The sequence below is a fragment of the Carettochelys insculpta genome, chromosome 3 (genome assembly GCF_033958435.1).
Source record: "Carettochelys insculpta isolate YL-2023 chromosome 3, ASM3395843v1, whole genome shotgun sequence".
NCBI classification, from domain to species: Eukaryota; Metazoa; Chordata; order Testudines; family Carettochelyidae; genus Carettochelys; species Carettochelys insculpta.
Genome location: NC_134139.1, coordinates 22,205,493 through 22,227,915, shown reverse-complemented (window position 1 = coordinate 22,227,915; position 22,423 = coordinate 22,205,493). Strand labels below are relative to the sequence as shown.

At 48.0% G+C, this 22,423-nt stretch overlaps 3 protein-coding genes across 5 annotated transcripts in view; 2 read left to right on the top strand and 1 right to left on the bottom strand.

Moving 5' to 3' along the window:
* PUS10 (pseudouridine synthase 10) overlaps window positions 1-2,575 on the bottom strand; it is an 80,190-nt gene extending 77,615 nt beyond the window's left edge. Inside the window, exon 1 of the mRNA XM_074989468.1 lies at window positions 2,438-2,575. The gene's annotated coding sequence lies outside the window, so the exon portion shown is untranslated. The remainder of the gene's footprint in view (window positions 1-2,437) is intronic.
* Window positions 2,576-2,683: 108 nt separating this feature from the next.
* On the top strand, window positions 2,684-9,651 carry PEX13 (peroxisomal biogenesis factor 13). The gene is made up of 4 exons (XM_074989469.1): window positions 2,684-2,976; window positions 3,953-4,650; window positions 5,859-5,984; window positions 7,773-9,651. Exons 1-4 carry the CDS (start codon window positions 2,804-2,806, stop codon window positions 8,063-8,065), a joined length of 1,290 nt encoding a protein of 429 aa, XP_074845570.1. The 5' UTR covers window positions 2,684-2,803; the 3' UTR covers window positions 8,066-9,651.
* Window positions 9,652-16,385: 6,734 nt separating this feature from the next.
* SANBR (SANT and BTB domain regulator of CSR) overlaps window positions 16,386-22,423 on the top strand; it is a 67,451-nt gene continuing 61,413 nt past the window's right edge. For all 3 annotated transcript variants that reach the window (XM_074989464.1, XM_074989462.1, XM_074989463.1), the window contains exon 1: window positions 16,386-16,632. The gene's annotated coding sequence lies outside the window, so the exon portion shown is untranslated. The remainder of the gene's footprint in view (window positions 16,633-22,423) is intronic.

The following is a 22,423-nucleotide window of genomic DNA, read 5'->3' as shown; positions in this document are numbered from 1 at the left end:
CTAAAAGGATAATCAGAGTAATGCAAAGCCTGCTTCACAACAGAAGACTCAAGGTGCTTAATTTATTTAGCCTAACACCACAAACACTGAGGGGGGGGGAGATGATTGCTCTCTATAAATACATCAGAGGAATAAGTAACAGGTTGCCAGCCTGCAACTGTTATTACCGAACATCTCCAATCAACATAACTTACATCAAATTAAAGCAGCCTCTGACAATGTGTTACATTGGCAGGGGATGCTCTACCACTGATATAGCTCCTGCTTGTTGGTAAGGTGGCATAATAAGGCTGATGAGAGACTGCTCTCCCATAGACATAATGCATTTTCAGCAGACATCCCAAAGTAGCACTGATTTAGCATGGCTGTGAAGACAATCCCTAAATTACTGTAGATGATTCTTTGCCAGGTGTCTGGCTTATAGGGTCTAATTAGCTACCTTATTTGGAGGGCAGGAGGCATTTTTCCTCAAGACAGACTGGCAGAGACCCTAGGAGCTTTTCACCTTCCACTGCACCATATGGCCCAGGCCTCCTACAAGTGTAAACTAAAATAAATGGTGGATTCTCTGTAATCTGAAGCCTTTAAGTTGTTACTTGAGATCAGTAATTCAGCCCAAGGTTACAAATCTATTGTAGGACTAGATGGGTGAGGTTCTGCAGTCTGCAATATGTAGGAGGTCAAATTAGATTACCTTGATGATCCATTAACACTGGAGGGAATTCTGCCCCCCCAAAATGTAAACATTCTGCAAAGCTTCATGTATGTTATTTGTCAAAATACTACAATATAATCACCCCAGGTTCATTTCAATTACTTTAATAATTTATTGCAAAATACCTGCCATCAAGTATGTCTGTAACAATTCAGATGATAAAAGATTCTTGAGAGTTAAAGAAACCCTTGCACCCACATGGATCCTCACTATGGGATAAAGCTACCCTACAGTAGAAGAGATGGGGAGGAAGACAGAGAGCAGATTCATCAGTTGAGAGTCTACATTAGCTTAGTGGGGTCTTTCCGCAGTCTCTTCCCAGGGACAGGAGGGTACTTGCTCCCTGCTTATCTGAGGGCAAACGGACCCCAAGATCCACTTAGCTACTCTTAGCTCCCCTGCTTTCTTCAGTTCTCACTCCATCAGGATCCATCCCTCAGCTGCTCCTCATAGTCACAGCCCCTTTGGAGGTACACGGCTGTGACCTGACATTGCTCCCTTCTCCTATTGGTCACCCTCAAGACTCCTACACCCTCTCCTCCAACATGGCAGACCTCTGGTACCAACCACCACCACTGGGAACTAGCTGTTTCTCCCCACCACCACACACACATCTTCACTGGAGGCCCTGAACTCTGATTAGGATAGGATATGTGAGGAAGGAATCAGAGTGCAGAAAAGTAATTGTGGGAACAACAGATGGAAAACCACAGGTCCAGGTAGAAGTTATTTGCAGCGCACTGCAGATAAGAGTTTCGCCTAGGGCTGGAACATGCATGCTCAGCCATTCATTGCAAAACTCAGGCAATGCAAATATCCCACAGCCAGACTAAGGCTTCTCACAGCTGCCTGTAACTGCCCCACAACTCTGCAGGATAGGAACAGCAATGGGGGCGGGGCGGTAAGGGGTACACATTAGGGCTTCCTCCCAGGAGGTACAGAGATGGGAAATCAGCCTGTAACTGACCTTGACTCAGTGCAAGGACTGGGCCTGCCCCAGAAACACCCTAAGACCTTGCCCCTTCCCTTTGCTTCTGACCTTAAAGTTGATGAATGTAGTACAGCTTAGGACCCACCCCATTCAACTGCATATAGAAAAACAGAAGTGCACATGACACAGAATGCGTAAGTTCACTCACACAGAGACCATATGAGCAAATACATTAAGGAGAAACCTTATGACAAACATTTTAGTTAGTACGTATGTATATAAGGGGAGGCAGGATGGCCACACACGTCTAAATGTATCTAGGACACGATAACTACAAAGCCTAATAAAATACCAATAAGAACAACAAGGCCATGCCATGCCTCACTCCAAGGATCACCCCCCCCCCCCCCCAGAGGCCACACAACCTTAGGAGTGCCTACTCCTCAAGGTAGACCACCCCACTGCGTCCGAAGTACGCACACATGGCAAGACCTTCCCCAAACAGGGCTGCATCCCACACCCTTGGGAGCGCCCGCCCCCCCGGAAAGCAACACATCCCCACATGGCGCCGCGCCCCTAGAAGCGCCCCCTCCCCGCAGAATAGCGCATCCCAGCCCCAGCCCCAGCCCCAGCCCCAGCCCCACCCCCATCCGAGTGGGAGGGACAGCGTCCCCGGCCGTAAGGCTCAGCGCCTGTCGTTGGAGCTACACTCCCACACAGCCCCCGTCTCTCCCCGTAGCAGGGGCCCACGTCAGGCCTACAGACTCCTCTGTTCCAGGAGTGCCACATACCTCCACCGCTCGGCGCAAGCAGCGAGAACCTCTACGGGTGCCGGGGGAAATCATTGACCTCTGCACGCTAGGCGTGGCGTGTAAGCGTATTCCCGTCCCCCCCCGGAAACAGGGGTCCCAGCAGGAACGTTCCGGGGCCAACGCCCTACCCAGGCTCTCTCGCTTCTTGTGCGTCACGTGCGAGTGTCCGCCCGCCGATAACGTCCCCTCCGGCGGCCCTCAGCCTTCTGGGGTATGTGTGGAAACCGTCTGTGGGCAGAAAACAGCAAAGCCAAGCCGTCCAGGTAGAGGAGGCCTGAGCAGGGGCAACCAGAGACATCGATCCGCACGCGCTGCCGGGCCCGCAGTCACCGCCCCCTCCGGCGGATGAATAGCTCGGCGCTCCCTTGTCAAGCCTGGCAAGGCCGCGATCAGGTGCGCTGTGAGGGGAGGCGGCAGGACCTGGGGTGGCTCGACTGGGTGGGCCCAGCACCGGAGATGGCGTCTCAGCCGCCGCCCCCCAAGCCCTGGGAGAACCGGCGCCTTGTCTCGGCCTTCCAGTGAGTGCGCCCCGTCCCCCCGGGTTGCTCGCGCCACAGCCACCTTCCGTCAGTCTGCGTCGTGCGAGGAGCCCTGGGACACAGCCGGTTGGCACCCCGGGTGGGGAGAGGAGGAGGAGTTCTTCCCAGGGACCCTGCCTCAGGTTCCCCTGAGAGAGAGAGTGGGGCTTCCTTCCAGAGACCCTGCCCTATTCCCCATGGGGAGACTTCCAGGGACCCTGCACTCCTCTTCCCCCGGGAAGGGGGGAGAGAGAGAGAGAGAGACCCTCCAAAGAATCCTGCACCTGTCCCCCCCTTTTTGCGGGGCGGGGCGGGACGGGACGGGGTCGAGAGAGCGCTACTCATTCCCAGGAATTCTGTCCTGCCTTCTTCTTCAGAGAGATTGAGAGACTCCCGCCTAGAGAGGCTGTCCTGTCTCCCCGTCCAATCATGTAACGAAGAGAAACTGCTTTCCAGCATCCTTCCCTACACGTTTGGGGATCGGTGGGCACTGTCCAGGGCTTTCTGCTCAGTGTGCCCTTCAGGCTCCCGTGTTTTGATTCTATGATCTCTGCGCCTGTCCTTGTTTTATTTTCAGTTACCACCTGTAATTGTTTGGGTTCCGGATACTTCACAGGTGGATCTTTTAGCTGTGGCTGGGTTTGTGCCAGCCGACTACTTGGATCCCAAAAGGATTAAGGGGAAAAAAGTACCCTCTCCTTCCCGGCAGGGGAGGTAAGACCCTGCCCTGCACCCCACAGAAAAAAAGAAAGACAGAGAGAGAGAGAGAGAGAGAGAGTTCTTCTGAGGGACTCTGCCTTGTTTCCTTATCCCAACAGAAAGAGACTTCCTCACAGGGACCTTGCCCTACCTGTGCCCTCAGTCACATAGACTTTGCCCCCATGGGGCTCCCCACTCCCAGTTTGTGCAGCTCTTTGGGATAATGTAAATATAACATGATTACAGGAATTAATTTTGAACCTCTGGATTTATTTAGGGCTGCTGATTTGGGTGCTAGCTTGCCAACCAGGCCTGGACAACCCACACTCACACGAGTTCCTCCGCCTGTTTTGCCACGACCATCACAGCAGGCAGGGAACAGTAGCCTGAGCACTTTCAGACCTGCATACAGCAGTTCCTTTTCTCCAGGCTACAGCACATATGGAAACTCATTTTATGGAAGCTATAGCCCTTATAGTTATGGATATGGCGGTCTGGGCTATAATCGGTTTCGTACAGATGACCTACCTCCCAGCAGGTTTGTTCAGCAGGCTGAGGAGAGCAGTAGAGGTGCATTTCAGTCCATTGAAAGTATTGTGCATGCATTTGCCTCAGTCAGTATGATGATGGATGCTACCTTTTCAGCAGTCTATAACAGTTTCAGGGCTGTGTTGGATGTGGCCAATCATTTCTCCCGACTCAAAATACACTTCACAAAGGTGTTTTCAGCTTTTGCATTAGTCAGAACTATAAGATATCTCTATAAACGACTGCAGCAGCTGCTGGGTCTGCGGAAGAGTTCTGAGAATGAAGATTTATGGGCTGAAAGTGAAGGAACTGTGGCGCGTATTGGCCCTGAGGACCGGGCAGCTAACTCAGCAAAATCCTGGCCCATTGTTTTGTTCTTTGCTGTTATACTTGGAGGCCCCTATCTCATCTGGAAGCTGCTGTCCACGTACAATGATGAAGAAACAGGTAAAGGAGATCAGTAAAGTGAAGATACTCTAGGTCAGTGGTGTGCAACCTTTTTTTCAACCACGACCCCCATATTTCATTGCATGTGTGTTGCAGTCCACCCCCACCCCCCAAGTTAAACCCTATAAATCCTATCAGCCCCAAACTCACCCCTCCATCTCCAGATTTAACCTGCCTCAGAGCGTGACTGTAGCTCTCCTTTATGGCCACCACTTCCCCTCTACTGCTTGTCATGCCGCTGCCTACGCTGCGCAGCTCCAGCAGGCTCATACACCCCTCCCCCCAGCTCCCTGGCAGGTTTTCCCCACATGCAGGATGGCTGGCTCCATGCTCTGCAGGCTTTCTCCTTGGGGGCCCCTGTTCTGCCAGCTGACTTCTGCAGGGCTCCCTGCCACAGCTGACTGCTCAGCAGCTCCAGAGGCTGCTGCCGCTGCTTAAACAAAAAAACTACAGTCTGTTTAAGCGTCAGCAGCCTCCAGAGCTGCAAGAAGGGTCAACAGCGGCAGTGCACAGAGCCACAACTGGCTCTTTAAAGAGTGCATGTGGCTCCAGGGATCGCAACCCGTGGGTTGCACACCACTGCTCTAGGTTTTGGAATAAGCTGTTCATGTTTTTTGCCATAAAGATTTTAGTAAATTATATCCTAACAATGCTGAATTAAACAGAAAGATGGGATTAAGATATAAAATAGCTTACTCTTTGCCATATTAACAGATCCATTCAGTTCTTTTAGGGAAGGGAGGGTTTTAGGACTGAGTTCTGCAGTTTCTTCATATGCATACAGCTGCAGAATCAAGTTTTTTATATGAGATTTTATGCAGTGAGATTCAACTAGCTATTACAATATAGTGCTTTAAATAACATGTTTTTTAATGAACTGAGGGGAGAAAAATCTTGGGAGCTTGCTTACTTTATTCAGACACTTAGTCAAGGAATTTGGTGATTTAAAATAGAAAATTCTGCAAACTAGGACATGCATATGCAGGGGCTTTAATGTGGTTTCTGAAGCCTAAGTTGAAGCAACTTAAAATTGGTAATTGTGTACATGACCATGTAGTAAACGTGTACAACACATTTAAGAAAAAGTGTTTCAGAAATGCTATGTGACCCATTATATTTAGCATACATATGAAAAAAAATTAGCTCATTATAAAGCACTTTTAAAGATCCAGATGACTGTGCTGCTTTTTAACTTTTCTGTGAAATAGTGTCTAGTAACTGGGCAAATGGTGAGGATGATCATGTAGTTGGAAGGGCAGAATATGACTTCACTGCTGCTTCAGATGAAGAAATTTCTTTTCATGCTGGTGACATGCTAAAATTAGCACCCAAAGGTAAGACTATGATTTATTGTAGACTTATTTTCTAAAGACATTTAAGTGCTAGGATTCATATTGGCAGCCCCTTGAGATCAAACGAGATATAGTTTAGTTGGTCCAAGTCAACAGGACAATGATTGTATGGAAACTCTAGAAATAAGAGGTTCTTAGTCTTTTTCCTTTGCGTTCCCCTTCAACATGTTACAAAAATTCCAGGGCTGAGCAGGCAAGGGCAGGACTCCAGTGTCCCTGTGGTGGGGAGCACTTGGGCATAGATGTAGTTTCTTATATTTTAGGAGGGGAGGCGGGCAAGGGATGGCAGAGCTCAGGCCAGCTGTGCACAGCATGGTCCAAAGAAGGCATGTCATCACCACTTCCTGACTAACCTCAATGAGCCAGCCAGAAAGCATGCAACCAAAATGTTTTCAGTTCAAAAATCTTGAAAACCATTCAGGGTGCAGGCAGAAGTGTTGCTAGGAGCTGTGTGTAAACAAGGCAGTAGCTCAGGGTAGAGCCCTGCATGGCTATAAATGTCTACCCACAGACAGAAATCAGTATCTGTTGATCTGTGGGGCTCTACTCCCAAGAACAGCCAAAGGACACAAGCATGGTGCTGCTGCTCCCTCAAGCCAGTACTGTGTACCAGCAGCTGCTCCCAGCCATGCAACTGTACTTCCTCCAGTCATATCACATATCTGGAATGGAAGCCCGAGGGGAAGGGACATATGATTGTTTAGCATATCTGGCATGGTGACCTCATTGCTATGCAAATGCCTCTTTTCATTTTCAGGTGACAGTGTAAATAAGCAACATTATTTCCCATAAACAAGCTTGTTTGTGTGAGGCAATTGGCTGAATGAGAAGTAGGACTGAGTGGACTTTGTTTCTGAATGCACTTATATAACAAAAAAAAAATCTAAATTTGTAAGTTGTGCTTTCATGATAGACATTACACTACCATACCTGTATGAGCTCAATTGAAAAATACTATTCCTTATCTACCTTAGTGCAAATATTTGTATTAAATTAAAAATATAGTGAACACTGTACACTATGTATTCTGTTGTAATTGAAATCAGTATCTTTGAAAATGTAGCAAAACATCCAAAATAATGATGATAAATTTTCAATTGGCATTCAATTATTGTTTAATAGCTTAATTAAAACTGATTGTGATTATTTTTTATCAAGTTAATTAGTTCTGAGTTATCTGTGATAGCTCTACTTTTTGTATGTTGTTAGATGAACTTCTGTGTTTTGATTTTCTATGAATATTAGCACTTAACACTACATGTACAGTTACGTCTTCCCATGTGACCAGTTGTTGACTTAATAGCACTAATATAGATTTCAAGTTCATACAGTGGTATTTTCAGGTGGAAGGGAAATTAGTCTCCTTAACTTCTGAAGATAGGACAATAAGCAATGGGCCTAAAATGCAGCAAGGGAGGTTTAGATTGGACATTAGGAAAACCTTCCTATCAGAGTGGTTAAGCATTGGAATAAATTGCTTAAGGAGATTGTGGAATCTCCTTCATTGTTGCCATTTAAGAGCACATTAGGTAAACATCTATCAGGGTGATCTAGCTATTGCTTGGTCCTGCCATGAGTGCAGGGAACTGGAGCTTTCAAGGTCCCTTCTAGTTCTAGTATTCTACGATTTTTCCTATTTCTGCTGAACTTTGAATTTGATGGCTGTATAATGTCTGATGTCTCTGCTGAGATCTTAAACTCTATGTAAAGTGTGTTAATGATATGTGCATTTTGAATTGCTTTGTAACTATGGCTTTGTTTTCTTACCAGAACAACAACCCAAAGTACGTGGCTGGCTTTTGGCTAGTCGTGATGGTCAAACAAAAGGACTTGTGCCAGCTAATTACATCAAAATATTAGGTAAAAGAAGAGGTCGTAAAACAGAACGGGCAATTGTTACAGAGCAGCAGCCGGCTTTTACTAACACACTTGTTAGAGGAGCCTCTGATGTGGCTACTTTAGAGGAGCAAGAAGCTGCGTTTGAGTCTGTTTTTGTTGAAATGAATAAAGTTCCTGTTACCTCTGACTCCACTCTGATAGGTGGAGGTAAACAGGATCTCTGATGCACCTTGATAAAACTTACAACCATACTTACCAATAATCCTTTTGATATTCTGAAAATTGTAGAGGAATGTTGTTAGGACAGTATCAGGTATCTCATTGGTGGTGACTGGTGAACAAATTATGAAATAATTTGCCCAGATTTTAATAGCATGCTTGGTTCATTTAAAGTTTTATATTTGTGGCTCTGCCCCGTGAACTGTTGGTAATGGTGATATCTCAGTCTAGGGGGAATTCTGTAGAGGCAATTGCATAAACGTGTGTTGCCTACATAAGTTTTTCTTCATCATTTAAAGGAATAGGGCTGATGAATTCTAGAGGTAAAAATGTCCAGTCCTCATTAATAGAGAAAGAATTGGCTTGGTATGAGGCCTTCATGGGGGGCACTGAGAAGGAAAACTGAGGCACTTCAGCAGAAGCCTCCACATATTGCCTGTTAAAGAGCCCTTCCAATCTTATTTTTTTGGCGGGGGGTTGGGGCGGGGGGCTGCTTTTTGGTAAGAATTAGTCCTTCCACTACCACAAAAAAATAGACTTCATCCTTTGTTGTAAAATGTGACTGCCTTAAGAAACAAGATTAGCACTGTGAAGGAAGACACATTCAGCTGGAATTCTAAGCAGATAAATAATATTACCACTGCGTTTGTCCTATAGTCTACTGTTTTCAAGAAAGTTTTAAGTGTTTTCATTTTTTTCAGGCAATTCATGGCACTCCAAAAGTGCTGGGAGGGAAGGGGACGAGTAGGAAGTGTGGGGCCCCAATGCGTAAGAACTGTGTGGTGGAGGGGGGGCATGGGGGGGTAGGGTGTGCTGGAACCCTGGTGGCACATGGACTGCAGCAGCCAACTGAGATGAAGGAAGGCCACTCGTGTCCTACTTGCTGTTCATGATTGCCGATTACTGCTCTAGGGCCTAGTGAGCTAAAATAGCACAGCAGTACTTCCAGCAAGGTGTAACAGCTTATCATTTTCTAGTAATTGTCTTTTAACAGCTAAGTGCATGCTTCCTCTTTCAGTGCATTATACTTTTGAACTTTGTGGAAAAAATCCAGCCTGATTTTAACACAGCAGGGATGCATCAGAGTAGATAAGAAACATGGGTGTTGCCATCAAATAGATTTTTCTATTAATAACCCCAGAAAATAGGAAACATAGGGGAAAAAAAGACTGTCCAGTTTATTGTCTCATCAAGGTAACAGTTCACTCATTCATTGCCATGATTGTCCCTGCTGAATTTCAGGCACTAAATCCAGTATTTCCCCCTAAAATCTGAAGTACAGTGAGACCGCAGTTGCAAAAAGCCTATTACCAATAAACATCCTCAAACCTATTTGTGTGAGTTCTGTACTGAAGTCATATTTTCCTGGGAAGCAAAGTTAAGTAAAGCTTTAGATTCCTCTAGCAAGACTCATATTAATATTAGACTTGATTAACACAGAATCATTGTCAGTTGAAGCTGTAGTGCTCATGGAATGTTGTATGCTGTGTTGAACCCTTCACTGTTAGAACCGATTGGATTACACTGTTCTAATGTACTACAGCAAACAAAGAATACTGATGACTGTGTATTAATAAATCGTTTAAATTAAGCAGGTTGTTTCTTAAAAACAAAAATCTATAGCAGCACCTAAGCTAGTTAAACTTGTATATGTATACTAGCTACAGCTGGGAGAATTCTGTGCCAAAACATAATTCTGCACTCGATATTGTAAAATTCTTCTCAAAATAACAGAACCATTTTGATTATCTTGGTAATTTATTTCAAAAGACCTGTCAAGTGTGTAGGTAACAATACAGAGAAGACTATTCAGAAAATATTTTTTGAAAGAGATTCCCTGCTAGGCATGTTAATATAGAACTTTGAGTTCATTTAAGCTACAGAAACTTATTTCCCAGAAGCGGTGCAGAAGATTGGAGGAATCAGGGATAATAGAGGAATTGAGAGAGGAGGAAGTAACTTCTGGGAAGTAGCCTGGATGGGAACTTGGAGGGTTGTTGGGTAGAAGTGGGAAAAGTAGAGAGCGGGGATTTTTTTGGGGGGGGGGGCACGGGGGGGGTGACTATTGGGAGTTTCAGGCATGTGTCCCTAAACCTCCACTGTCATTCAGCCCATTCCAGCTGCTACTCCTCAGCAGATGTGTATCCCTATGCTGTCTTTGTCCATGTTCTGTATCTCCTGACCTGGTTCCACAGAGATGACACAGTGAGGAATACAGCTTCTTCTCTTCCCTATCTGTAGTTGGGGCTACTCCCACCCAGGAGCAGATGCTCTTCATCCTGGCACACAGCAGCTCCAAAAAGGCAAAAAAGCACAACTGTAGCACTGCTCAGCAGATTGTACTTTTTTATTAGAAAAAACAAGATTCTCTGTGTCACATGGATTCTTTGTGTGTAGGAGTAGCTACTATAATAAATTTTGGTAGTTTTGATTCATATATTTCTGTAGAGATCTTCAGCATCAATTCTGGTTGCATGCTTCAGTAACATGTTTATATCTTAAGTGCATTTGCTAGCTGTTACTACATAGGGCAACGTATGGCGAGCAGAATTGCTAAGAGCTAGATGAAACAATTATAACAAGCTATTGCTCACCTACGGTTGTGTCTAAGTGGTTTATGTTGGAGTCCTGAATTTCAGAATAGCATCTGGACTCTTGCTATGTACGATGAGAACATTAGGGGGATAGGAGAGAAGACCCTGGGCTCTTGGGAGACAGTGTAATCGAGCATTTTTGTTACTGTTTGTTCAATAAGATTATACGTGGCTGCTATATGAGGATGAAAGGGAAAAAAAGCCCACAAGAGATTCATTAAAAACTCAAGTCACATTAGAACCAGTATGTGTTTCTGAGAAACTTTTACAACATGACAGTGCACCAGATGAGGAATTAACTAAAGTTGGATGGGACTTCATCTGCTGCAGAAACAGAAAAACTGAGGAATAGAAGGTACATTCAGATTATTAGAAAAGTTTAGATCAAATGTTCAATTTCTGCCCATATCATAGGTTTGGGGCAGATTTAATTATTTTACTGTGGAAGCATCAATCTTTCCTGCATCAATAAAGAATTTTTAATTGCAGCAGTCTTTTGAATGAATAAAACTTCATTAAAATGTCCATTAAACCAGACTTCTGTATCCTAATCAAGATTAGATGGTAAAATACTTTCAACTAAATGTTAATTAGAACCTTTAAATGTCATTAATTTTTAATAAAGACATAGTTAAATTTCACATCTGCCAGGGGCGCAGAGTGAGCTAGGGCTGAGTCACTCTGCCTCCTAACACTGCCTTGCATGGGGGTGGCGGGGGGGTGAACGCCTCCTGCCAGCACCAGGCCCTCCGCTTGTCCCCCAGGCCATGCCACTTTTGGGAGGGGGTGGGCCAGAGATGGGGATCTTAGGGAAGGGGAGGAGTAGAGCAGGAAAAGGTGTGGCCTGTGAGCAGATGACAGAGTTGTCCTGGGACCAGCACTTCCCTAGGGACAACATTGATAATTCCACACCAACCATTACCTCAAAAGATTTGTAAAGTTGCAAAGTCAAGCACTCAAAAATAGAAAATGCCAGAATTAAGGTTGCCTCTGCAACCTGCATTCAGCATCCTTATTAATTATGCATATTCCTTATGATACATCATTGAATTGAATGCTTACACGCTATTTTTTCCACAGGACTCTTGCCTCATTCAGTGCACAGGAGAGAAAGTGCTTTATCTTCCTGCTGCAACGTGTGGCCCCAGAACTTATATACTGCACTATTCAAACCTGGCTTTTACTTCAAAATTATTAGTTTCCATGGGTGGCCAATGTAGGCCAGGGGAGGCTAAGCCTACCCAAATAGTCAGGTACAGCCCTACCCACACTCCACCATGAGCCCTATACCTGCTTCCAGCTCTTCCCCAGTGGTTCCAGCCCAGACTGTTCTTCCCTGAACAGTGCTATGGTTGGGGGCTCAGTCAGGCCAGCCTAGTGGCTGGTGCTGGTGACAGGACCACTTGGCACTACACGTCTGAGGGGGTTAGGGTTGCTAACTTTCTAATCACAAAACTAAACACCTTCCCCTGTACATTCCCTGAGGACCTACCCTCTGCTCACTCCATTCCCCCCTACTTCCATCATTCACTATCACCCACCCTCACTCGCTTTCACCAGGGTAGGCTGAGGGTGGGATGGGAAGGGGGAGGGTTCTGGCTGAGGGTTCTGGTGGGACCAGAAATGAGGGGCTCAGAATGAGGGAAGGGCTCTCAGGGCTGGGGCAAGAGATTGGGAGGTGTGAGTTTTTGGCTAGGGACTCTGGGGTGGGGATGGGGATGAAGATGAAGGGTTTGGAATACAGAAGGGGCTTCGGACTGGGGCCCAGGGGTTGCAATCTGGGATGGGACTCAAGGCTTGGCTGGGGTACAAAAGAGGGTGTGGGCTTCAGGAGGGAGTTTGGGTATGAGAGGGATCTTAGAGCAGGTAGTTGAGGTGTGGGATCTGGGAGTTAGGGTGTGGGCATGGGTTAGGGCTTGGGGGGGGTGTGGACTCTGGCTGGACAATGTTTGCCTTAGGATGCCCCTGAAGAGTTGGCGTTCTCTGCTCAACATACCCTGACAAATCTTTGATTTTCATCTTCTGACCTCATTCTCACTCCTGTTTTCTCCTTTGTTGTCTCCAGTAATCAAACGTAGCCTGAATTAAGGCTCCTCCCTCAGTTGAGAGGGAAGGTCTTAAATTTAGACAGATCGAGACCAGCCTGTTCTAGTACTTCAAACGTAGTGTCTCAAGACCCCCTGGAATTCCTCATCAGTTGCCTGCTCTATAAGCCTCTTTAGCCACCCTGACATTCCATCTTTTCTGGCCGCACACATCCAGCCAGTCTGCCTCCAAACCACACCTAGAGAACATCTGCTCATGCTTAACACTATCCACTTCATCACCCTTGTGTCCAGCCATGACACCAAGTAGTGGGACATGCCACCATCAGAGGTGAGAGAGGAACCCCAATGGGCTAGTCTGTAGACTAGTCTGGTTCCATAGCCCTCCAGGGATATTGTCTGACAACTCCTCCTAGGAGCAGTAGGCAACAGCATGTGCCTGATGCAGTTCACAAACTCCCTTGATACCTGTTCCATTTATGGAAGAAGGAAAACTATGGTGCACGTATTTGGAGGATGTATCAGATTGCACACCCAGTTCCTCCAGAACCTGGTATGGAGGTTCTGTCCACACTTTTCCCCACACTTCCAATCCTGAGCAATGCACACCTTATGGCTACATCTACACTAGCAGCATCTGTCTACAGAAGTTACTGTTAGAAGAGATGTCCAACAAAACTTCTGTCAACAGATCATGTCTACACATAAAAGCTGATAGATCTTTTGATCCGCTCTGTTGACAAAAAGGCTCACCATAGTGTCTACGCAGCTTTTTGTCTACAGTTTCTGTTGACAATACACATTTTGCGTGTAGATGCTCTATGAGTTTTGTTGACATCACAAAATTTGAAGTTAGAATAAGGTTCTGATGAAACCACATTAGCACGTGACCAGTTTCATTCTTATCGGAACTCATCAGACATACATAAACTGTTGTCTATAGTGTGATTCAAACCCAGGATGCCTTCCATCATAGTCAAGGACAATACCATATCTCCACAGCATCAGTTCTGGTGTTGTATTTCTTTTTCACAGGTCCCAAAGGCGAGGTACCACGAAGGATGAAACACAAAGACAAACATAAAGACAGCAGGGGACCAACAGTTCTGAAGACTGAAGGCCCTGAGTTTATTATTCTCACAGCTTTTATAACCAAGTGAGAGCACATTATTATGAGAAAAGCAATCAGCTATAATTCAACTAGCTCAGCACATCTATCTCTAGTAAAAGCACATCGTTCCTCCCAGTCCTTGAACATGAACTCTCAGAAAACACCTGGTTCAAGCAACACAGCTCCCCTGTGGCTTGCCTCCAAGAGAGCAGATGTTTCGTTTGCAAAACATGTTATGTTGCTTCAGATGCCAAGAGTCCAGCTGGGCCTGGGAGGTATGTAGGAGGGAAAGGCAAAACTCCTTCATTCTGGGAAATGAATATATATATATATATATATATATATATATATATATATATATATATATATATATATATAGCTATAGATATATAGATCAGTTGGATTAATCACCAATTATAGTCATCATTTATATGAAGAAGAGGAAGCTGGATGAGGAGATGCAGTTGCTCTGTAACTATGGGGCCTACTTCTGATCCCTTGTAAAATCACAGTTCTGGAAAGAATTCCTATAGGCAATTCCCACTGATTCCCTAGATGCCTTTTAGGAGCAATTGGTGCTCTGGAGGGTTCCCTGCTCAATGTCTCCCTCCAGATCTGATTTTCAACCTTTGACCCTATTCCCTACTCCTGTTTTTCATTTGTTGTTCCCATTGACCAGTTGTTGCATTTCTCCCCATTAACTGTGGGAAGAGCCTTTAGTTTTAGTCAGGCCTAGACCCACCTGCCCCAGTGCTTCTAACGATGCAGTAAAAGCTGTGTTATCCAGCGCTTTATCATCCAGCAACCTATGTAAACTGAAATGTCAGGAGGGAGTGCAGGGGTAGGGGCACAGAAGTGGTTTCAGGGCAGAGCCATCCTTAGAAGAATGTAGGATCCAGGACAACCGCACCACCACCTCAGACCCTGCCCCCACCCCACCTCTTCATACCCGTGCTCTGCCCCTCCATCGCTCATTTCATCCATTCCCCTAGCCCCACCCTGCTACACTCTGCCATGTCTCTTCCCACCCTGCTCTATCCCAGCCCACCCCCACTTCACTCCTTCCCTCATGTACTGCCTCTGCTGCACCTCCACTCCTGCTGCACCCTCTTCTTACCCCAATGCACCCTCTTCCCCAAGACCCCTCCTCTGAGTGATGCAACCAAGGGGATTAGTGGGGGGGGCCTGGTGTCAGCAGCGGGGTAACCCCACCCCCTCACTCACCACAGTGGGAGGAAGCAGAGCAACCCAGCCCTGCCTGCTCTGCTCCACCAGTTCCCAGACACAGAGTTCAGGGGAACAGAGCAGGCTGGGGTCAACTTGTTTTGCTTCCCAACAGTGCCGTGAAATGGAGCGACCCTTCTGGGACATGGCAGAGTATAGCAGACTGGGGAAGGTACAACATACATGCATCTACAGCCTGTCCTCTACCCACATGCAGGCCATGGAGGACGGTGTCAGTGAGGTGCCAAAGCTCCTGTGCAGGAAAGGGAATCACCTATAGGTCGTAGGAAATGTACCTTTTATCCAGAGCCATCACTGGTGGTAAATGGAGCCAGCCTCTTCGGTGGTTTTCAGTGGTTCATGGAACAGCCAAGTTACCGGTGAGGGCATTGTCTCACTGCAAGTTGGGGGCTGGGTGACATCCAGTGCTGTGCCTACCGGTGCTGGGTGACCCCCGAGGGGAGCGAGAGGAGACACTGCGGAGGAATGGGGTTCCCAACTCTCCCAGACCAGACAGGCCAGACTCCATTTACTGCGGTGTCGTCCACTCCAGCCAGTCTGGGAAAGCTGGCAACAGACAGCCATGTAGCCAGCCGGAAAGGGAAAAGGCTGCCTCTCTCTAGCCGCCCGCTTTGCGGCTCCCCCTGTTCAGAACTCCAACCCGCGAAGGCCTGGTGGGCGGGGGCTGGACCAACACTGAGCGGGTCGGGGAAGCCCATGGGCAGCAGGCGGCTGCATACGGCAGCATGAAATCGGAGCACTTTGGAGCTACCCTGGTGACTTTACACGATGGCGGGTGACGCATGCAGTGGAGTGACGTCACGCTGAGAGGTGGACGATGTTGCGTTGGGGCAAGGGGCTGTGGTGGAGCGGTGACATCATGCTGAGGCGCGATGGCCGGCAGAGTGACGTCACACCGAGATAGGTCGGGGCGAGCGGAGGGAGGATCATTCTCACCTCCCCCTCCCGTAGGGAAGGGAGCAGCCCCGCCCTTCCCGATCACCTGCCCGAGACAGCGGCTCCTCCCGACTCGTTGCTAGGAAACCAGACGCTGGGGGTGGGGCGGCGCCGCTGCACTGCGACAAAGCGATCGGGAGAAAGCGTGCGGCGACGCGGCAGCGAGGCAGCACTCTTAGGCCCTCCTCTTCTGGAGAGGCTGCACCGCGCCATCTCATTGGCTGTCCTCTGTCACAGAAGGCGGGCCTCTTGTTATGCTGAACGCTGATTGGTTAATCTTAGGTCCCGTATACTCTCTGCCTTCCCGCCTCTGTTTGAGGAAGTGGGGCGGTGGCTTCGCCTGGTGGGCTGCCTGCAGGGGCTGTCAGAGTCCCGGGCGCGGCCGGCGCGGACGGCAGGCGAAGGGCTCCTGTCGCCGGAGAGTGGCGAGGCAGGAGTGGACAGGCTGTGGCAGTAGCTGGGCGAGAGCGAGGGCGGAAGCTGCGTTAACGCTCTTTCTGGATCCTTGTCTCCTCAGGAAGCGCCTCCCTAAATCTCTCCAGCCTGAGTCTCCCCTTGTGCGGCGCTGGGGCGGCTGAGCTCCTCGGTGGCTTCAAACCCCGTGGTTCGCGTCCGCCTGCTGAGCCCGGATCGGGCCCCAGGTAACGGGCTCCCAGCTCCTCTTTCCCATTGAAGACCCGTCTCGCTCTCCGGGGGATGCGGCCCGCACACCTTGGGGCACTGTTGAGTGATCCCCACAATCCGGGGTGTGGCTCGGGGCCCCTGGGCTGCGCGGTCCCGGTGGGGCCGTTCCCTCTAGTTGTAGAATCGTGGGTCTGAGTCTTTCCGTATGAAGGAAACTCCCATGGTAGGTGCTGCCACTGAGCCTGCTTGCTGCGGACCTCTCCTGGCTGGCTTGCCTTTGCTTAAATCCCTTTACTTGGTCAGTTGTAATTGATGTTCTTGGAAACTGCTCAGCATTTGGTTTGATTCCTTTTCCACCTTTGCAGTTCTTAGGTGATGGTTCTCAAATGTTTGTCTAATTTTGTTACTAAAAAGTGTGAATAAACCCCAGCCTGAGGGACATAAATTTCATTGACCTAAGCTCTGGTGTGGACAGAACTGTGGGAGAGAACTACTGTCTCTCAGGGGCTGTGTCTACACTACAGTGTAATTTTGAAAGGCAGACTTCTAAAAGGTATCTCCATGCTACTCCAGGCCCTTGTATAGGCCAAGGGGCATTTCATGGGCATATGTGTGGGCTGATCCAGCTAAGCCTATGATGCCCATGTGTTCAGGAACTCGTAGCTTGGCCGCAGAGTGGAGGAGGGGACCTATATCCCCCTGTGAGCAACCAGTCAGGGATGTGACCATGTGCCCTGCATTGTGGCATATGCCACCTACTCCCTGCACCCATGGCTCATGCGGCCTACGCAGGCCACACGGACCGAAGCCAGGGCCTTTTTAATGACTGCCTGAACCAGGCCCACAGCACAGTAAAGTAGGCATTTGGGTGCCTGAAGTGTCAGTGTCTCCTCATGCAGCTGGAGGTCAGCCTCCACAACGTGCCCACCATGGTGGGGGTATGCTGCGCTCTCCATAATATTGTGGAGAGCAAGCACAAGTATTCCTGCAGGGGTGGACTGCCGAGGCCAGCTCCAGCTATTAGCAGCCTGCCCATGCCCTTTGTTGCCAGGCGCACAGGGATGGGGTGCAAGTCAGGGAAGCCCTCTAGGAGGCCTTTGCTCAGAGGCCCCAATGACTCTCCCCCAGCACCCTCCACCATGACCCCTGCATCACACTCATCCCTCCCTGCTCACCCCACCACAACCCCCCGTGTGCACACACCCTTCACCACTCCTCCCACCATTCACAAAGGACATGGGAGTGGTGAAAAATAAATTCTTTAACTATACATTCTTTAACTATATATTTGACCTTTGTTGTGACAAACTATACAAGGGACTATATTCAGGGGAGAGTTGGGGGAACTATGTATAATATGGTGTCCTGGGGCGGGGACACCTCAACCTGGAAGGGAGCCTGGGGCAGGGGATGCTTGAACTTGAGAGGGGACAAAGAGAAAACCTTACTTGTTTGTGGGGATGGGGATCTATGGGCATCACCAGCTATGTGAGCCCCTACCACCCCAGCTCTGGGATCCTCATCGGGGATGGGATGGGGACAGGACTACAGTGAGGTAGGGGTGCACGAGGGGTCCAGCGGGCTCGGTGGGGGTGTGGAGCTGTGGGGGGGGCTGCAGGGGGAACTGTGGGAGGAGCCATGGGAGGGGCATCATGAGGCTGAGCTGGCTACCCAGCAGTGGCCTGGGTGAGGGCGCAGAGGGTCCAGCGACCTCACCCTAGGCCTCCCGTCACTGAGCCATGTCTGCCTCCTCCAGCTCCAGCTCCAGCCAGTGCTGAAGCACAGCAGTCAGTACCCAGATGGCCATGATGTAGGCAGCTGCCTCCTCCTCCCTGCAGTGGCAGTGGTGTGGCCTCTGAGCATGGGCCTGCCCCAGCACTGGAGGTGGGGGTGCCCCAGCCCCCTTGGCACCCGGTGCAGAGCTCCCTTGGCCCTGGATGGGGCTCACCTGGCCCTCAGACGGCAGAGCTGTGGAGACAGATTGGGGGAGGCAACCCACCAGGGCTATGACCTGGTTGCCATCCACTATCCCAGCCAACCACCCCTCTCCCCCCTGGCCCCACTGTCTGCTGGCTCGGTGACCCTGGGTGAGACATAAGCCGGGTGCAGTCCACCCCCCTTTCGGAGAAATGCAGCTTGTGGCACCGTCCATGGGAGCAGTTGTTGAGTGCCTCGCGCAGCCCTCTCTGTGGCCATGGGGATGCGGCCATCCAGGGTGCATCCAAACAGACCAGCGGCTGTGTGACTGGCCTGCTGCTGGCTGCAGCAGGGGCAGGAGACACCCCGCCCCCAGCAATGCCCCGGAATGTCTGAAGCACTGGTTACCTACCGGAGGGGCCGCTCAAGGAATCTGGGTGAGTCCTGGGTGGAGGGTGCCTTGCTTGAGGATCCAGATGGTAGCACAATGTCGAGGGATGCTTCCCTGTCTGACAAGGGCTCCGGTTCCTGGTCCAGGGTCCTGGCCAAGGGTCCCTGCTGTTTCTCCGACTCCAGCTGGGGTTCTGCTTGAGACCCCATGGTGTCAAGCACCGTCCCAGGGTCAGCTGCATTCTTTAGCCCCAGGAGGTGGTACATCTCCCTATAGTGGGGGCAGCCAGTGGGCGCTGGCCACATCCTGGGCCTGCCAGTAGGCCTGCCTCGGCTCCTTGACTTTGGAGCAGACCTGGGTGGCAGTACAAGGAGGTGCCCCAGCTCACTCAGGCTTGTTCACAGGCACCCAAATGCAGTGGCATTCCATCACCAGCCACTGGTCTGGAGAAGGACCTCCTCATCCCCCTACAGTCCAAGGAGATCCTTCACCTCGGCCTCAGTCCATGAAGAAGTCCTGTTCTTTGGACCCTGGCTGGGCTCCTGGAAACCCTCAGACAGCTCAAAGGGTGGTCTCTAGGGGTTGCAAGGGTCCTGGCTGCTGGCCTGGGGGATGCTGGAGTGGCTGATGCTGCTGAAATGTTGCTGGGAGGGCGTGGTGCAGGAGGCTCATGTCCTCCGTGCTGCTAGCTCTCTTTCAGTTTCATGCCACAGGGTTTTTGGGTTCCTGCAGTTTTAAACGCTGTCAGATGCAAAAACCATAGCGCCCTGATGGTGCTGGCAGGGGGTCTTTGCACTCCAGCTGGCTGGCAGCGTGGAGCACTACTCTTTCAAAAGAGCATCCTGTAAAGCATCTACACGCATTTTCTTTTGAAAGGGTCTTTTAAAAGAGGGTACTCTTCCTGACACTGGAACGGAAGTATGCTTTCGACAGGTGGCCTGCGTTCTTTCAAAAGTACTTTCAAAAGAAAGCGTTTTGTGTGTAGACGCTCCGTGGGGTCTTTTGAAAGAGCCCTTTTTTCAAAATATGTTTTAAAGGACTTGCTAGTGTAGGCACAGCCCTTAAATATATGTAGCCGGAAATGTCACTCAATTTAATAAAATATTAGAAATGACATGCCAGAAGAATCGTAAAGATGTTCACCCTGTAGTATGGTAGCATCTGGTTAAATAGAGATTAGATTATTGTTTTGGCTATGTACATGGCAAAGCTTTTAAAACGTGTTATACTTCCAAATTACACACATAGTAGACATGTAACACAGAGTAAGCCGTGCTAGTCTATACACTATCAAAACAAAAAGCAGTCAAGTAGCACTTTAAAGACTAGCAAAATGGTTTATTAGGTGAGCTTTCGTGGGACAGACCCACTTCTTCAGACCATAGCCAGACCAGAACAGACTCAATATTTAAGGCACAGAGAACCAAAAACAGTAAGCAAGGGGGGCCCACCCCTCCACTCTCTGATTTGCTCACCTTGATTATCTTTTTCTGATTTGTCCTCCTTGCTTACTGTTTTTGGTTCTCTGTGCCTTAAATATTGAATCTGTTCTGGTCTGGCTATGGTCTGAAGAAGTGGGTCTGTCCCACGAAAGCTCACCTAATAAACTATTTTGCTAGTCTTTAAAGTGCTACTTGACTGCTTTTTGTTTTTACATAATAGACATGAAATTACACCCTTCCCATAATAAAAGGGAAGAAAAAAGAAAATCTTCTGCAACTCTAATAAATTCTTTGTATGGAAATGATTAAATCCCAGTCCTAGAATTGTGCTTTGTCTTTTTCCATACCAAAGATTTGTCTGCATTTTTAAAAAAAATATAGTCTACATAATTTTCCATATTTCCTTAACTGTAAATAAACCTTCTATGTCTTGTCTTAACACTCTTTTCTTTAATATTATCAAATATGAAAACTTAAAAAGGAGATTTTATTAGTGCTATTTTATTTGGAACCTCATCTTTTTGATAAAGACACCTTTATGAAATTGTCCTCTTTTTCTGTGTGTATTTAATGTACTAACCTAAGTGGTATTTACGTTTTTTAACTATGCCACACCCATAACTGCTGTTTCCTTAGGGTGACCATCCATTCCATATTTGGCAGGATGGTCCTATATTTGGGATGGCAAAAAGGCATCCTTACTTATTTTTTAAAAAGGACTAATTGTCCCGTATTCGGGCCCCACCCACGCTGACCTTTTCCACCAGCAGCTGCACGGGTGTAGCTGCTAGCTGGAGAGCAGGAAGGTCACTTCCCCAAGCCTCGTGGAAGCTAGGGGAGCGTGGGAAGCTTCTGTGTCCCTGCCACTTCCCCAGGGCTCCCAGGGAGCACCAGCAGCTGCAGCCTCTTTCCTGACTCCCCAGGGCTTGGTGGATCTGGGAGGAGCTGCTCCCCCCTTGCGTATTTGGGACAGGGAGTTACAGTTGCCTTAGTTTTCCCACTAACCTTATTTGTGGTGGGTGTGTTGTTTTTAAGTTGAGTTCACTTGCAATAGTATAGACCGTACAGAACACAAAGAGGCAGTGTCATATGTACAGAGGAGTGATACTGATTATATTCCTTAAATCTCTTAAAGTGTATACCATTCCTGTAAAATAAAATAGTCTTGAGGCTGACTTAAGCAATGGCTTTTACAGGATTTATTATAGAATGAAAGAACAGTTTTAGAGAACCCACTGTGGCAAAATAGGAAGTGAATACAGAGACGTAATATGGTCCTACATTCATACAATACATTGTTTCATTCATTTCCCTGTGTGATGATCCATGTGTGCATAACTTTGTGCATGTGATCAGAATGAGCTTTTAGTTCAAACATCAGTATCTACACAAGCTGCTTTAAGTAGTTATATTTATTTGAATGTATGATATACATTAGGGAACAGATAGTTCCCACAGGGGAGCACACATCAGTGTCCTGTATAAAAGAAAGAAATTAGGCAAGAGGGGTTGAAGTGATCCAGGTGTCAGTAACCTTTGAGGTGGAATGCTGAAATTTGTCCTTTTGACCTCTATGTATGGTCTGAGTGCCAGAGATATTTTTTAAAGTCACTAAGGCTGTGTCTACAGAGGCACCCTAAACTAAAACACAATTTGTGCAATGTAAATTACATATCTTATTTCAGGTTTGTTTGTTTTTTTTAAGTAGGCTATTTCGACATTTAGTGAGTTCACGGATACCAAAATAATATGCCTATTATCTCGAAACACAGGCGTATTTTAAAGATTCAGTGTACCTATTTTGGGATGCTGAGGTATCCCAGAAAAGCAATGCCATGTAGACATAGCCTAATAGCCCGACTTCATTAATAAATGAAAGACCATCGATGACATGTATGTCAGTTTGATCCTGTCTCCTTGTTCTCGTTAAAGGTTACAGAGGCTTCACAAGAGGGGGTGGGTGTGAGGCGTGTGGGAAGAGGTTGTGGTATGGCTGTGTGAGTGTGAAGTGGAGTATTATTTGCTACCTTGTGCATTGCAGGGTGCAAATTTTTCAGC

Excerpts from the sequence above, each read along its gene's own strand:
- PEX13 (XM_074989469.1), top strand. The coding sequence starts at position 2,804 with ATGAATAGCTCGGCGCTCCCTTGTCAAGCCTGGCAAGGCCGCGATCAG. Across the intron at positions 4,651-5,858 it reads GTACAATGATGAAGAAACAG|TGTCTAGTAACTGGGCAAAT; the intron begins GTAAAGGAGATC and ends TCTGTGAAATAG. Across the intron at positions 5,985-7,772 it reads GCTAAAATTAGCACCCAAAG|AACAACAACCCAAAGTACGT; the intron begins GTAAGACTATGA and ends TTTTCTTACCAG.